Below are 16,195 nucleotides of genomic sequence, written 5' to 3'. Positions count from 1 at the left end.
CTGCTGTTCCTCCCCCCCTCCCATGGGTTTCCTGCTCAGCCAGTTAGGCTAAAATTATCCCCAATCTTTCAGTTGCCCTCAAACATTTTTCAAAATTTTCAGCACCTCTAATACTCAGGTGCTGCTTTCAATTTCCAGTGCTTTGATGATGCTACAACTTATAAGAGTGCATCCAGCTAGAGAAAGGTCCTGTCATCTTTTCTGGAAGTTTCTAGTTGGAGCAGCTTGCCTCTGCCTGTACAGGCCAGCTATCTGGTCTCTCATTTGATCATTCCCTACTATAAAGTTGCAAATCACAAATTTTAAAATGAATATATTGAAGCATGCAGTTCTTTTCCAATCTCCCTGGATTCTTCCCTGCAAAATAACCTGCACGCCTTGGAAAACACAGAGCATATAAAGTTAGGTGACATTCTGTATTCACATCATACTTGACATAATCCTGTGAATATAGAAGATTGAGGGTGATCTAATTGAGATGTTTGCAATGATAAAAGGATTTGATAGATTCAGTAAACTCTGGTGGGAGGATCTCAAACAAGAAAGCATCATCTTAAAATTAGAGCTAAAATTCAGCAGCGAAATCAGGATACACCTTTTTACACAAAGGCTGCCTGTACCCTTACTCACACCAAGTCCCGTTCACCCATCAGCCCTACGCTCACTGGCCTGCATTGACTACCGAGCAGCAAAGCCTCGATTTTAATATTCACATCTTTGTTTTCAAATCCCTCCACGCTCGTCCCTCCCTATCTCTGTAATCTTCTCCACTTTCACAACCCTCTGAGATATCTGTGCTTCTCTAATTCCGGCCTCTTGAGCCTTCCTGATTTAATCACTCCATCATTAGCAGCCGTACCTTCAGCTGCCTAGGCCCTAAGCTCTGGAATTCCTTTCCTAAACCTCTCCACCTCTCTTTCCCCCTTTAAGATGCTCCTCAATACATATAGTTGTGGATGCTGGGACAACTGGAGCTTTCAAGGCATAGATTGATAGATTTTTGTTCGGTAAGTTTCACAGAATCACAGAATCTTTACAGTGCAGAAGGAGGCCATTTAGCCCACCGTGTCTGCACTGGCTCTCTGAAAGAGCAATTCCCTCAGTTCCATTCCCCTGCCTTCTCCCCGTAACCCTGCACATGCTTCCTTTTCATATAACTGTCGAATTCCCTTTTGAATTCTTCAATTGAACCTGCCTCCACCACACTCTCAAGCAGTGCATTCCAGACCTTAACCACTTGCTGCGTGAAAAGGTTTTTCCGCATGTCACTTTTGCTTCCCTGACCGAATACTTCAAATCTGTGCCCTCTCGTTCTCGATCCTTTCATGAGTGGGAACAAAAATTTATCAAAGGATTTGGAGCAAAGGCAGGTAAGTAGAGTTGAGGTACAGATTAGCAATGATCTAATTGAATGGCGAAACGGGCTTGAGGAGCTAAATGGCTGACTCCTGTTCCTATGTTCCTAGATAGTTACCGTTCAGCAGTCTCAATACTGGCCTGCAGCTTCATTCAGAAATGGGTGCCTGCTTGCTTCATAGGATCTCCCATGTTTAGATAGCATGGGTTGTTTTATGTTGACCTTGTAGTTCAGATTCTAGGACACCAATATGGTGGTGGTGGTGGTGGGAGGAGGGTAAGTGGTGAGCCATGTGTGGGCGGGGAAGGGTGGGTGGTTACAGAGACCACAGTTTCCTTCTGCCTCTCTGTCACACTCTATCACACTCTCTGTTTCCTAAATGAGTCTATAATTTAAATTTGCCTTCCCCCAGTTAAATGTTCATATTCCACTAATAGAGCTCTCGGGCTGCTGCTAATCTCAGATTTCACAACCTTCAGGAACTGGACCAGCGCTGGTTGTTTTAAAGAAAAAAAAACTATTATTTAACTGACAATAAAAATGAACTTTTCTCAATGCTTTCTTTTACAAACCTATGTGCCTGTCTCCGTCCTCATTCTCAGTCAGATACATGCAGACATTTCTATTTACTAAGTGTGTTTTATTCCATTTACCTTCCTGCAGCTGCAGCCAACTGGGTTCAAGCAAAATTACAACAATTTCACCTATGACCGAACCAAGCTTAAGTGTCCTAACTCTGTAAGTAAAGAGGCTTTAGAAACTGGCTTACTAAATTTTATTGGCAACAACTTCTAGTTCATCTTTGTATTGTATGTGCACACATAATATGGCTGAATTTAGTCGAGTCAGTGGGGGTCCCAACGCCCGGCTGAAAAGACGAGGGGAACCCTACCTCGGCCCTTTGGAGTCGCTCTGGTGCAATTCACTGGCACTCAGGCAATTAACTACCTGCGCCATGGTCTCCATTCCTTTAAGGACAGGGCCTCCAAGAGCTGCTAGCTAATAAGAGGGTCGGCAACTCAGTAGCATCAGCAGTGCCTCTGGGAGCAATGACCACTGCCAGTACTACACCAGGCCTGGGAGCAGGCCCAGCCCTGGAGCCCTGGACCCAAGGTGAATGTGACAGGGTCACCGGGGCCAATCGGGCAGGTTCTGGTAAGGGGAGGAGGGTGGGCGTTGAGAGCAGGGGTTACAGATTGCCCATGGAGAAAGCTCCCCCCAAGCCCACAGGGAGGCCGCCTTGTTTTACTGGGCGACCTCCCCATGTGGCAAAATCCTCCCCACCACTGGTTTAATTCCAGCAGCAGCAGGAAGTGGCCCTTAAGAGGCTAGTGATTGGTCACTTAAGGGCCTCAATTGACCTCTGAGGGGGAAGACCATGTTCGGCCTTTCCTAGCCCTGACTTAATTGCACTGTGGCAGGAAGGTGATGGGTCCTCTGCCCCGCCTTCCATTGCAATTCTGCCCCGCCTTCCATTGCAATTCTGTGGGCCTCCCACTCCTTCCAGCCCATCTCCTGGTTGCCCATTAAAGTCCACCCAATAGTGTGCAGCATAACACTCTATAAAATTCATTGCCGTCATTCCACTGATTAAAACGTGAGCAATACACCATTGCCTGTTGATCATTGGTTCTACCAGTTGCTGGTGCAGAGATTCAGCAATAACTGCCGGCTTCTCTGCAGCTCAGTTAAGGTAGGCCTGAAGCCCAGATATACAAGCACCTGATTACATATCCAGCAGCCAGTTAATGCTTCCCTTAGCTTCAAGTCTCAGGATTTCCTCATCAGCCACACAATGGACATTTGCCTTCAACTTGGTGTCCCCTCCTACCCTTTTGGAATAGAACATGTTATAGGGTTATAGCACAGGGTTGTACTGGAGATCAGATGACTTTCAGGAACCTTTTGTGCTTCACTTGCTTTCTTTGGGTTATCATCTGAAGCCCAAGAACAAGTTACAACTCTTTGATTTATTAAATTGATTGCTAACTACTCTCCAATTAAACCAAATCACTTCAGTATGAATAGTGTGGTATAATATATAGTAGTTACAGCACAGAAACAGACATTCAGCCTAATCAGTCCATGTTGGTGTTTACCCTCCACATATCCAAATAGTCCTCATCACAGTTACACACCCTGTCCCCATATCCCTTTATCGCCTTTTCCTTCATCCACTCATCCAATCCAATCTTGAATCTTTACATCATTTCTGCCTCTACTGCTATCCCTGGAAGTGAATTTCATTGCCTCTTAACTCTCTGTGAGAAGTTTCTCCTGCTCTCTATTCTAAATATCTTACATTTTAATCTTGTATCCATGGCCCCTCATTCTAGGGCCCCTCATCAACATGGAAACAGTTAGCTTCTAGCTACCCTGTCCTATACCCTTTCATTGTTTTAAACACGTCTATCTCATTGTTGTATAATCTGTGTTCTAATGAAAAATGTCCTATTTAAGAGCATAGCATTGATTTTATTCTAATCATAGAAAATTTTTGTGAGTTTTTTTATCTGTAAAATGGGTATGTACTTTGAAAAAACGTTCATTAATAAATTGGGTAAGTACATCCATTCATTCTAATTATAAAATGTTTGAACTGTACACTAAAGGGTGAAGGATGGATGTAGAAATTCTGATGCCAATATAAGTAATTGTTATACAATCAGGGATATTAAGTTCACATACAACCTACAGACAATCCACGATATAAAATATATAAACATTTATTTGTATATTTATTTTAATTTCACACAAAGACTCTGTGCCTCATCTGTAGCAGGAGCCTTTAATCTGGCACTCACCTTCATCAGATAATGGATTGTATAATATTACAACTGTATACAGCAATAACTCCAAGACAAAAATAAATGTAATAAAATAGAGTTACCACATCACTTTAATTTGATCTTCACATTCCCTCTAGGATGCACCGTACTTATTCACACGTAGAAACAGTGCAGTAGAACCAGAAGACACATCCAGAAATCCTACACCAACAACAGTGACTACTACAGCTCAAAGAGTGCCCAAGGCAGAGGAAAGAGTTTGGCCAGCTGTTCTAATAGCCATTGCTGGCATAATCGGAGGGGCAGCACTGGTCCTGATTGCTTCAAAGCTGAAATCCTGGAAATGCAGAAAGCAGGAGGAGAAAGCAATTGAATTAAATAAAATTAAACTGTAAAATATGGACACATCCTATTAAGAAATTTTTTTTTTAGTTGGCTTTTTACTGGAAAAATACATAGCAGCATAGTAACTTTCTGAGGCAGGAGAAGGCCTTTGATCCACCTATCCACAATATTCCCTTGGGGCATTTCTAATGACCCAGGATCCCATTTGTTGAAAATGGATTTCTGGATTTACATGTTATACCCCTTGCTCTGCAGTCCAACATTCTGTTTACATTTTTAACAGCCCTGGAGCATTGCGCTGATAGCTTCAGTGATCTGACAACTAAAACCCCAAGAATTCTCTCCTGCTACCTCAAGTACACTTCCATTTAGTCCAGCGGTCATCAACCTTTTTTTAACCTGAGGAACCTCTTTAAAAAAAAACTATTGGGAGCCGCAAGACAAAATTCCAGCATTTCTAAACCAAATACTTGGCAAATTGTCAAGTGGCTCTGGTAGGATGCATAATTTGCACATATAATAAATAAAATACATGTATTGAATTTATGTATCAAGCGAAAAAAAATCAAAATTAAAATAGACCTTGTTGTGAGTATACACCTTTAAGAAGTGTGGCTACAAGATCATGTTAGTCATGTGAGAGATATGATGTAATGCACCATGTGATTCCGAGTGTTAATCAATCTTGAAGATACATCTGTACAGTTACTATCTCAATGTAATTGCTGCTCTCTCAGTAATCAATAAAGAACCCACAATATTGTATTACTGAGTGGTCAGTCTTTGTGTACAGTCTATACAAACACAGAGGTTCAAGGAACACGCAACAGACCTAACTCTGAATTATCACATTTTTTGATTTTTTTTCTTTACTATAATTTTGTCAGTAAAATTATCTTTAAAACAAACTATAACAAGATGTGTAGAATTAAGACAAATTTTTCAGCTACTGAGTCTCATGCTAAAAGAATATCTTCTACTAACATACTCAGAATAATTTATCATCTCAGCTGTATTAGAAGCAATAATGGTCGCGACCATAAAACCCATTCCTCAAACCAAAGGCATTATCTGTAACCATGGTGCAGCTATACCCCTCAAACAGGTTTATTTAGAGCACGATGATGTTTCTCATTAAAATAATCATTTGAAACCGTGAAGTGTAGCATAATGATTGGCTTTTTATTCCCACAATAAAAATTCAGCTCTTCCTTTTCTCGACCTAATTTTTTTAGGCATTTTTCATGTTAACGCAATCCAACTGGAAAAGGTTGGGAGTCGCAAATGAGATGTTAAAGAGCCGCAGGCTGCGGACCTCTGATTTAGTCCATAATCCTCATCATGTACTCCGCTGTCAAATCTCAAAACCTTTACAATTCCCTGTATTTTCTCTGCCAACTAGTCAAGCTTTTGAATAATATGAATCGTTACAAAAGTATGTACATACGAACATGTGAATTAGGATCAGGAGTCGGCCACTCGGCCCCTTGAGCCTGCACCGCCATTCGATAAGATCATGGCTGATCTGACAATAACCTCAACTCCACATTCCCGCCTACCCCCGATAACGTTACACCCCCTTGCTTATCAAGAATCTATCTACCTCTGCCTTAAAAATATTCAAAGACTCTGCTTCCACTGCCTTTTGAGGAAGAGAATTCCAAAGGCTCACGACCCTCTGAGGGAAAGTATTTCTCCTCACCTCTGTCTTAAATAGGCAATCCCCTTATTTTTCAATAGTGGTCTCTAGTTCTAGATTCTCCCACAAGGGGAAATATCCTTTCCACATCCACCCTGCCAAGACCCCTCAGGATCTTATATGTTTCAATCAAGTTGCTTCTTACTCTTCTAAACTCCAGCGGATACAAGCCTAACATGTGCAACCTTTCCTCATAAGACAACCCGCCCATTCCAGGTATTAGTCTAGTAAACCTTCTCTGTACTGCCTCCAACACATTTATATCCTTCCTTAAATAAGAATACCAATACTGTACACAGTACTCCAGATGTGGTCTTACCAATGTCCTATATAACTGAAGCATAACCTCCCTACTTTTGTATTCAATTCCCCTCACAATAAACGATAACATTCTATTAGCTTTCCTAATTACGTGCTGTACCTGCATACTAACCTTTTGCAATTCATGCACCAGGGCCCAGATCCCTCTGCATCTCAGAGCTCTGCAATCTCTCACCATTCAGATAATATGCTTTTTTATTCTTCCTGCCAAAATGGACAACTTCACATTTTCCCACATTATACTCCATTTGCCATTTCTTTACTTACTCACCTAACCTATCTATATCCCGTTGTCGCCTCCTTATGTCCTCTTCACAGGTTACTTTCCGACTTATCTTTGAGTCATCAGCAAATTTAGCAATCATACCCTTGGTCCCTTCATCTAAGTCATTTATATAAATTGCAAAAAATTGAGGCCCCAGCAGTGATCCTTGTGGCACACCACTCATTACATCTTGCCATCCAGAAAATGATCCATTTATGCCTACTCTCTGTTTTCTGTTAGCTAGCCAATCTTCTATCCATGCCAATATGTTACCCCCTACACAATGAGCTTTTATTTTCCACAATAACCTTTGATGTGACACCTTATCAAATGCCTTCTGGAAATCTAAGTACAGTACATCCACCGGTTCCCCTTTATCCACAGCATATGTTACTTCTTCAAAGAACTCCAATAAATTGGTTAAACATGTTTTCCCTTTCACAAAACCATGTTGACTCTGCATGATTACCTTGAATTTTTCTAAATGCCCTGCTACAACATCTTTAATAATAGCTTCTAACATTTTCCCTAAGACAAATGTTAAGTTAACTGGCCTGTAGTTTCCTGCTTTCTGTCTCCCTCCCTTTTTGAATAAAGGAGTTACATTTGCTTTTTCCAAATCTAATGGAACCTTCCGCAAATCAAGGGAATTTTGGAAAATTAAAACCAACGCATCAACTATCTCACTTACCACTTCTTTTAAGACCCTTGGATGAAGTCCATCAGGATCCTGGGACTTATCAGCCCACAACTCCAGCAATTTGCTCAGTATCGCTTCCCTGGTTACTGTAATTTTCTTGAGTTCCTCCCTACCTTCCATTTCCTGATTTACAGCTATTTCTGGGATGTTACTTGTATCCTCTATAGTGAAGATGCAAAATATCACATGCCAAAGACTTGCAGGTTAATAGGTAAATTGGCCATTAGCAATTGCCCCTAGTGTAGGTAGGTGGTAGGGACAGGTGGGGATGTGGTAGGAATATGGGATTAGTGTAGCATTAGTAAAAAAAAAATGGGTGGTTGATGGTCGGCACAGACTCGGTGGGCCGAAGGGCCTGTATCAGTGCTGTATCTCTAAACTAAACTAAACTAATTCAGCTGCCATTTCCTTATTTTTCCTTATTAATTCCTCAGACTCACTTTCGATAGAACCAACGCTCATTTTGTTAACTCTTTTCCTTTTTAAATATTTATAGAAACCCTTACTGTTATTATATTTCTAGCTAGCTTTCTCTTGCACTCTAATTTTTCCCTCCTTATTAATCTTTTAGTCATTCTTTGCTGTTTTTTACATTCTGTCCAATCTTCTGACCTGCCTCCCATCTTTGCATAATTATATGCTTTTTCTTTAATTTTGATACTGTCTCTAACTTTTTTAGTTCTGGGGAAAAGTCTTATCAAATTGTTTCAGGAGAAAATCAAAGGACTGCATTTTACATGAGCACTGCCCTAATCGGCAGTGGATGTAAACTGGGTGGACCGCATGTCGCAGATCTGCCGCGATATTAAACACGGTGTCTTAATTAAATGGCCGGGGCAGACTCCCTCCCACTACCCACCCCACCCCTTGATGAAGTGAAGGGGGTGGACGGTCCGTCCCCGGCAATGGTGTCAGCAAGCCTTTACACAGTCACTGACGCCATTTTTAAAGGGCTTCGAGCCCTTCCATTTAATTTAAATATTTAAAGAAAGAGGTTAATAAAAATTGTAAAAACATTTAATTTGCCCCTCTCCCAGCCCCCCCCCCCCCAAGTAACCATGCAATTCATTTCTTGCCCTCTCCTCCCCCAAAACACTTGCCTGCCCACTTGACCTCCCCCAAACCCCAACCCCCACAAAGTTCATATACTTCAAACTTCACCCCTTCCCACCATCCCCTACACCAATCAGATAAGTTTGACCCCGCTCCCCCCACCCCACCCTGAAAACTTACCTGCTCCCCCCTCCCCACCAGTGCTCTGCCTTGGATCCCCAGACGGGGATCTGAAGGTGTCGGAGTGCTGGCCACCGGCACTAATATCGCACCGGGACAGACAGCAGAAGCAGGTAAGTCATCAATTCATTTATTTAAATAAATTTAACTATTGAAATGGGGCTTCTGCCGCCGAGTGGCGGGGGGCTGCCACGAGGGAAGTAGAGAGAAAACAGGGAACTGCAGGCCAGTTAGCCTAGCATCAGTCATTGGGCAGATGCTGGAAACTATTATTAAAGAATTCTTAACATTGTTCTTGGAAAAACATAGTCTGATTAGAACAAGTCAGTATGGTTTTATGACAGGGAGATCCTGTTTGACAAATTTATTAGAGTTTTTTGAGGATGTAACTAGTAGGGTAGATAAAGCAAAACCAGTAGATGTAGTATACCTCGATTTTCAAAAGGTATTCAATAAGGTGCCACATAAAAGATTAATAGGCAAAATAAGGGCTCATGGTGTTGGGGGCAATATATTAGCGTGGATAGAAGATTGGTTAACAGAGAGTGAGCATAAATGGGGCATTTTCAAGTTGGCAGGCTGTGAATGGTGGGGTGCCGCAAGGATCAGTGCTGGGGCCTCAGCACTCTACATTACTCTATCACTCCATATTAATGACTTGGATGAAGAGACAGAGAGTAATGTATCTAAGTTTGCTGATGATACAAAGCTCAGTGGAAAGGTAAGCTGTGGGGAGGACACAGAGAGGCTGCAAAGAGATATAGACAGGTTAAGTGAGTGGGCAACAAGATGGCAAATGGATTATAATGTGGGGAAATGTGAAGTTGTTCACTTTGGTCGTAAAAATAGAAAAGCAGAATATTTTTTAAAAGGTGTGAAACTGCAAAGTGTTAATGTTCAGAGAGACTTGGGGGTACTCATATAAGGAACACACAAAGTTAACATGCAGGTGCAGCAGGCTATTAGGAAGGCAAATGGCATGTTGGCCTTTATTGCAAGGGGATTGGAGTACAGCAATAAAGAAGTCTTACTAAAATTGTAAAGGGCTGTGGTGAGACCGCACCTGGAATACTGTGTGCAGTTTTGGTCTCCACATTTAAGAAAGGATATACTTGCACTGGAGACAGTGCAGAGAAGATTTACTAAATTGGTCCTTGGGATGAGGAGGTTGTTTTATGATGAGAGTCTGAGTAAATTGGGCCTATATTCTCTGGAGTTTAGAAGAATGATTGACACAGGGAAGATTTTGAAAGGGCTTGATAGGGTAGAAGGTGAGAGATTGTTCCCACTGGTCGGGGAATCTAGAACACAGGGACACGGTCTCAGGATAAGGAGCCCATCACTCAGGACTGAGATGAGGAGAAACTACTACACTCAAAGGATTGTGAATCTTTGGAATTCCCTACCCCAGAGGGTTGTGGTTGCTCCATCATTGAATACATTTAAGGCTGGGATAGATAGATTTTTGGTCTTGCAGGGAATCAAGGGATATAGGGAGCGGGCAGGAAAATGGAATTGAAGCCCAAGATCAGCCATGATCATATTGAATGGTGGAGAAAGCTCGATGGGCCATATGGTCTACTTCTGCTCCTATTTCTTGTGTTCTTGAGGCTTTACCACTGCTGGCAATACCGGGCCGGGCCTTCCTGGCATCGAGGCCCATGGCGGGCCTCTCCCAGAGGAATTTTTCGGCCACCCCAGCCATGACCCCCGACATAGTGGGGGCTGTAAAATTCGTCCCAAAGACTATCTTGATCAATTTTAAGTTATTTTCCTACCTTATAATAATCTTTCTGCCTCCATGTCTTAGTGAGAGGGGCTTTTCATCGTCTTACCATCACATTTTCATCTGAAAAACAGGTGGAAAATTGTGTGTGATTTGGTCCCATTCAGTTTGGCACACAAGGGCATCATGCAATCCGTTGTCCTACAGGGTTGCAATTCCAATTTCCCAACATACCCATGAAAACTTGATGAGAAAGAACAACAACAACTTATATTGGGCGGCACAGTGGCGCAGTGGTTAGCACTGCAGCCTCACAGCTCCAGTGACCCGGGTTCAATTCTGGGTACTGCCTGTGTGGAGTTTGCAAGTTCTCCCTGTGTCTGCGTGGGTTTCCTCCGGGTGCTCCGGTTTCCTCCCACATGCCAAAGACTTGCAGGTTGATAGGTTAATTGGCCATTATAAATTGCCCCTAGTATAGGTAGGTGGTAGGGAAATATAGGGACAGGTGGGGATGTGGTAGGGATATGGGATTAGTGTAGGATTAGTATAAGTGGGTGGTTGATGGTCGGCACAGACTCGGTGGGCCGAAGGGCCTGTTTCAGTGCTGTATCTCTAAACTAAACTAAACTAAACTAAACTTATACAGTGTGCCTTTAACGTAATGAAACATCCCAAGCCCTTCACAGGACCATTATGAAACAAAATATGACAACGAGCCACATCAGGAGATATTAGATCAGATGACCAAAAGCTTGGTCATCGACCTGAAAAGTTAACTCTGTTTCTTTCTTACACAGATGCTGCCAGACCTGTTGAGTATTACCAGCACTTTCTGTTTTTATTTCAGATTTCCAGCATCCACAGTATTTTGCTCTTATTTTAGAGAAGTTGGGTGGCCAGCTTGTTACAACCGTTAACTTTCAAACACGAGATATGAACTCCCCAGACCAACTAAATAAATTACATAAGATTTCATGTTTTAAGACTTTTAATATAACAATTTAACTAAAAATCACCATTAACTAAACAGCAGTTGGCAAATACTTCAAATTGCAGAGAAAGGTATTCTTCCTTCACTTATTAAAAAAGAACACTTGAAAACCCCACATTTATACGTTACATAATCCTTATTGAAGCTTGCAGCTTCCCTTGCAGCTAAAAGTCCCAAATGCTCCCAGTTGCATTGCATTGGATCTCCTAGACCGTCTTCAAAGTCAACATCCTCTCTGCTCACTTCTTCCGAGCAGTTTCGATCTGAACATTTGTGAATAAGGTGATCTCTGGTGATCCTGTTGGTCTTTTCTTTTCTGCAAACTTCGACTTTCAAATTGGGTTCAAGTCTTTGCAGCCATTCGCTGTGTCAGTGTTCAGAGAGCAGATATTTCCTTTCTCTCTTTCTCCTGAGGCTGCCACGATTGTTCTGGTCTTTGTCTTCCAGTCTTCCTTTACAGCCTGCAGATTTCTCAATGTCCGTAAAATTTATCCAGAAACAAAAGTCAATAATTATTTGACTTTTCAATATGCAGAGCCCACAAGTCTGGTTTCCAGTTGTTAACAAATTGCAATTTGCATCTACATTTTCAGAGCCACTGGCTCCTTGTTTATGATCTGAAAGTCTGGGAAGGTGAGCGAGACTGACAGAGTTTAAAAGTGCAGCGGCAGCGGGAAGGAGCGAGACTGAGTGAGACCAGCAGAGATTAAAAGTGCAGCGGCAGTGGGAAGGAGCAAAACTGAGTGAGACCAGCGGAGTTTAAAAGTGCAGCGGCAGTGGGAAGGAGTGAGACCGGCGGAGTTTAAAAGTGCAGCGGGAAGGAGCGAGACTGAGTGAGACCGTCAGAGTTTAAAAGTGCAGCGGCAGTGGGAAGGAGCAAAACTGAGTGAGACCAGCGGAGTTTAAAAGTGCAGCGGCAGTGCGACAGAGTTTTGAAAAAAAAAGCCAACAGTGACATCACAGGAGAGCTGCAAGGTGATTGGTTGGTGAGTCACTGCTGTTAGGGAATAGCTCTAAATAGCTGGGTAAGTATATCAGGTAAGAAAAGTTTAAAGTTTATTTCAAACATAGTAAGTAGTGTTTTTGTTCAGGGAGTTCTGTAGTAACGAGGACCAGGAAAGAAGGGCCCTAGAGTAACTGATATTATTGGACATTAAGATCTTCCAGAAGGTTTAATTTAATTTAAAGGGTTAAGTCATGGCAGGAGAGCTCATAGCCGTGGTGTGCTCCTCATGCTCCATATCAGAAGCCAGGAACAATTCCAGTGCCCGGGACCAGCATGTGTGCAGGAAGTGTCTCCAGCTGCAGCTCCTGGAAGCCTGGGTTTCGGAGCTGGAGCGGCAGCTGGGGACACTGTGGAGCATCCACAAGGCGGAGAGTATCGTGTTTAGCACGTATAGCGAGGTGGTCACACTGCAGGCTCAGACTCCAGAAGCAGGAGGGGAATGGGTGACCACCAGGCAGAGCAACAGGACTAGGCAGGCAGTTTGGGAATCTCCTGTGGCTATTCCCCTGCAAATTATGTAAACTGCTTTGGATACTGTTGGGGAGAATGGCCTCTCAGGGGAAAGCAGCAACAGCCCAATTTGTTGCACCATGGTTGGCTCTGCTGCACAGGGGAGGAGTAAGAAGTGTGGGAATGCAATAGTTATAGGGGATTCAATTGTAAGGGGAATAGATAGGCGTTTCTGTGGCCACAAAAGAGACTCCAGGATGGTATGTTGTCCCCTGGTGCTAAGGTCAAGGATGTCTCAGAGCGGTTACAGGACATTCTGAAGGGGGAGGGTGAACAGCCAGTGGTCATGGTACACATTGGTACAAACGACGTAGGTAAAAAAAAAAGGATGAGGTCCTAAAAGCAGAATATAGGGAGCTAGGAAGTAAGTTGAAAAATAGGACCTCAAAGGTAGTGATCTCAGGATTACTACCAGTGCCAAGTGCTAGTCAGAGTAGAAATAGCAGGAGAAATCGGATGAATACGTGGCTGAAGAGATGGTGTGAGGGGGAGGGTTTTAGATTCCTGGGGCATTGGTACCGGTTCTAGGGGAGGTGGGACCAGTACAAACTGGACGGGTTACACCTGGGCAGGACCAAGACTGATGTCCTAGGGGGAGTATTTGCTAGAGTGGTTGGGGAGGGTTTAAACTAAGATGGCAGGGGGATGGGAACCTTTGCAAGGAGTCAGAGGAGGGGGGGAATCAAAGACAAGAACAAAAGACAGTAAGGGGGATAAGAAAAGTGATAGGCAGAGAAATCAAGGGCCAGAATCAAACAGGGCCACAGTGAAAAATAGTGGGAAGGGGACAAATAATGTTAAAAAGACAAGACTGAAAGCTTTATGCCTTAACGCGTGGAGCATTCGCAATAAAGTGGATGAATTAATCACGCAAATAGATGTAAACGGGTATGATATATACGAGATTATGGAGACATGGCTGCAAGGTGACCAGCGATGGGAAATGAACATCCAGGGATATTCAGTATTTAGGAAGGTCAGATAAAAAGCAAAAGGCAGTGGAGTTGTATTGCTGGTTAAAGAGGACACTAACGTAATAGTGAGGAAAGATATTAGCTCTGACGATGTGAAATCTGTTTGGGTAGAGCTGAAAAACACTAAGGGACAAAAAACATTAGTGGGGGTTGTATATAGACTTCCAAACTGTAGTGGTGATGTTGGGAATGGCATTAAACAGGAAATTAGAGATGCATGCAATAAAGGAACATCTGTAATTATGGGTGATATTAATCTGCATATAGATTGGGCAAATCAAATTAGTCACAATACCGTACAGGAGGAATTCTTGGAGTGCATACGGGATGGTTTTCTGGACCAATACATTGAGGAACCAGGTAGAGAACAGGCAATCCTAGACCGGGTATTGTGTAATGAGAGAGGAATAATTGACAATCTAGTGGTGTGAGACCGCTTGGGGACGAGCAACCATAATATGATAGAATTCTTCATCAAGATGGAGAGTGACATAGTTGATTCTGAGACTAGGGTCCTGAATTTTAGTAAAGGAAACTACAAAGGTATGAGGCGCAATTTGGCCATGACGGATTGGGAAACATTACTTAAAGGGATGACGGTGGATAGGCAATGGCAAACATTTAAAAAGTGCATGGATGAACTGCAACAATTGTTTATCCCTGTCTGGTGCAAAAGTAAAACGGGAAAGGTAGCCAAATCATGGCTTACAAGAGAAATTAGAGATAGCATTAGATCCAAGGAAGAGGCATATAAATTTGCCAGGAAAAACAACAGACTTGAGGATTGGGAGCAGTTTAGAATTCAGCAAAGGAGGACCAAGGGATTGATTAAGAAGGGGAAAATAGAGTACGAGAGCAAGCTTGTGGGGAACATAAAAACTGACTGTAAAAGTTTCTATAGGTATGTGAAGAGAAAAAGATTGGTGAAGACAGTAGGTCCCTTACAGTCAGAAACGGCAATTTATTATGGGGAATAAAGAAATGGCTGACCAACTAAATGCATACTTTGGTTCTGTCTTCACAAAGGAGGACACAAATATCATACCAGAAATGTTGGGGAACACAGGGTTTAGTGAGAGAGAGGAACTGAAAGAAATCAGTATTAGTAGAGAAATGGTGTTGGGGAAATTGATGGAATTGTAGGCCGATAAATCCCCAGGGCCTGATGGTATGCATCCCAGAGTACTTAAGGAAGTGGCCCTAGAAATAGTGGATGCATTGGTGGTCATCTTCCAAGATTCTATAGACTCTGGAACAGTTCCTACAGATTGGAGGGTAACTAATGTAACCCCACCATTTAAAAAGTGAGGTAGAGAGAAAGCAGGGAGTTATAGACCAGTCAGCCTGATGTCGATAGTGGGGAAAATTCTCGAGTCCATTATCAAAGATTTTATAGCAGAGCACTTGGAGAATAATGGTAGAATTGGACAGAGTCAGCATGGATTTACGAAAGGGAAATCATGCTTGACAAATCTACTAGAATTCTTCGAGGATGTAACTCGTAGAGTTGATGAGGGAGAGTCAGTGGATGTGGTTTATTTGGACTTTCAGAAGGCTTTCGACAAAGTTCCACATAAGAGATTAGCATGTTAAATTAAAGCGCATGGGATTGGGGGTAGTGTATTGCGATGGATAGAAAATTGGTTGGCAGACATGAAACGAAGAGTACGGATAAATGGGTCTTTTTCCGAATGGCAGGCAGTGACTGGTGGGTACCGGAGGGATCTGTGCTAGGACCCAAGCTATTCACAATATACATTAATGATTTAGAATTAGAATTAGAATTAGAATTAGAATTAGAACATTACAGCGCAGTACAGGCCCTTCGGCCCTCGATGTTGCGCCGATTATCTGACCTACACTATTCCATTTTCATCCATATGTCTATCCAATGACCACTTAAATGCCCTTAAAGTTGGCGAGTCTACTACTGTTGCAGGCAGGGCGTTCCACGCCCCTACTACTCTCTGCGTAAAGAAACTACCTCTGACATCTGTCCTATATCTTTCACCCCTCAACTTAAAGCTATGTCCCCTCGTGTTTGCCATCATCATCCGAGGAAAAAGACTCTCACTATCCACCCTATCTAACCCTCTGATTATCTTGTATGTCTCTATTAAGTCACCTCTCCTCCTCCTTCTCTCTAACGAAAACAACCCCAAGTCCCTCAGCCTTTCCTCGTAAGACCTTCCTTCCATACCAGGCAACATCCTAGTAAATCTCCTCTGCACCCTTTCCAAAGCTTCCACATCCTTCCTATAATGCGGTGACCAGAACTG

General features: G+C 42.7%; 1 protein-coding gene across 2 annotated transcripts in view; it reads left to right on the top strand.

The window, feature by feature from the left end:
• plb1 (phospholipase B1) overlaps window positions 1–5,239 on the top strand; it is a 234,932-nt gene extending 229,693 nt beyond the window's left edge. Inside the window, exons 58-59 of one of the 2 annotated variants that reach the window (XM_068019539.1) lie at window positions 2,021–2,095; window positions 4,284–5,239. In XM_068019539.1, coding sequence (XP_067875640.1) covers window positions 2,021–2,095; window positions 4,284–4,541 — 333 coding nt within the window. In that variant the 3' untranslated portion in view covers window positions 4,542–5,239. Of the gene's footprint in view, window positions 1–2,020; window positions 2,097–4,283 lie in introns of those variants that run through there. The other variant, XM_068019548.1, reaches the window with a different exon arrangement.
• The last annotated feature ends 10,956 nt before the right edge of the window (window positions 5,240–16,195 follow it).

The sequence above is a fragment of the Heterodontus francisci genome, chromosome 3 (genome assembly GCF_036365525.1).
Source record: "Heterodontus francisci isolate sHetFra1 chromosome 3, sHetFra1.hap1, whole genome shotgun sequence".
Taxonomy (NCBI): domain Eukaryota; kingdom Metazoa; phylum Chordata; class Chondrichthyes; order Heterodontiformes; family Heterodontidae; genus Heterodontus; species Heterodontus francisci.
Note: the sequence above shows the minus strand (reverse complement) of the source record. Positions and strands in the feature narration are given on the sequence as shown.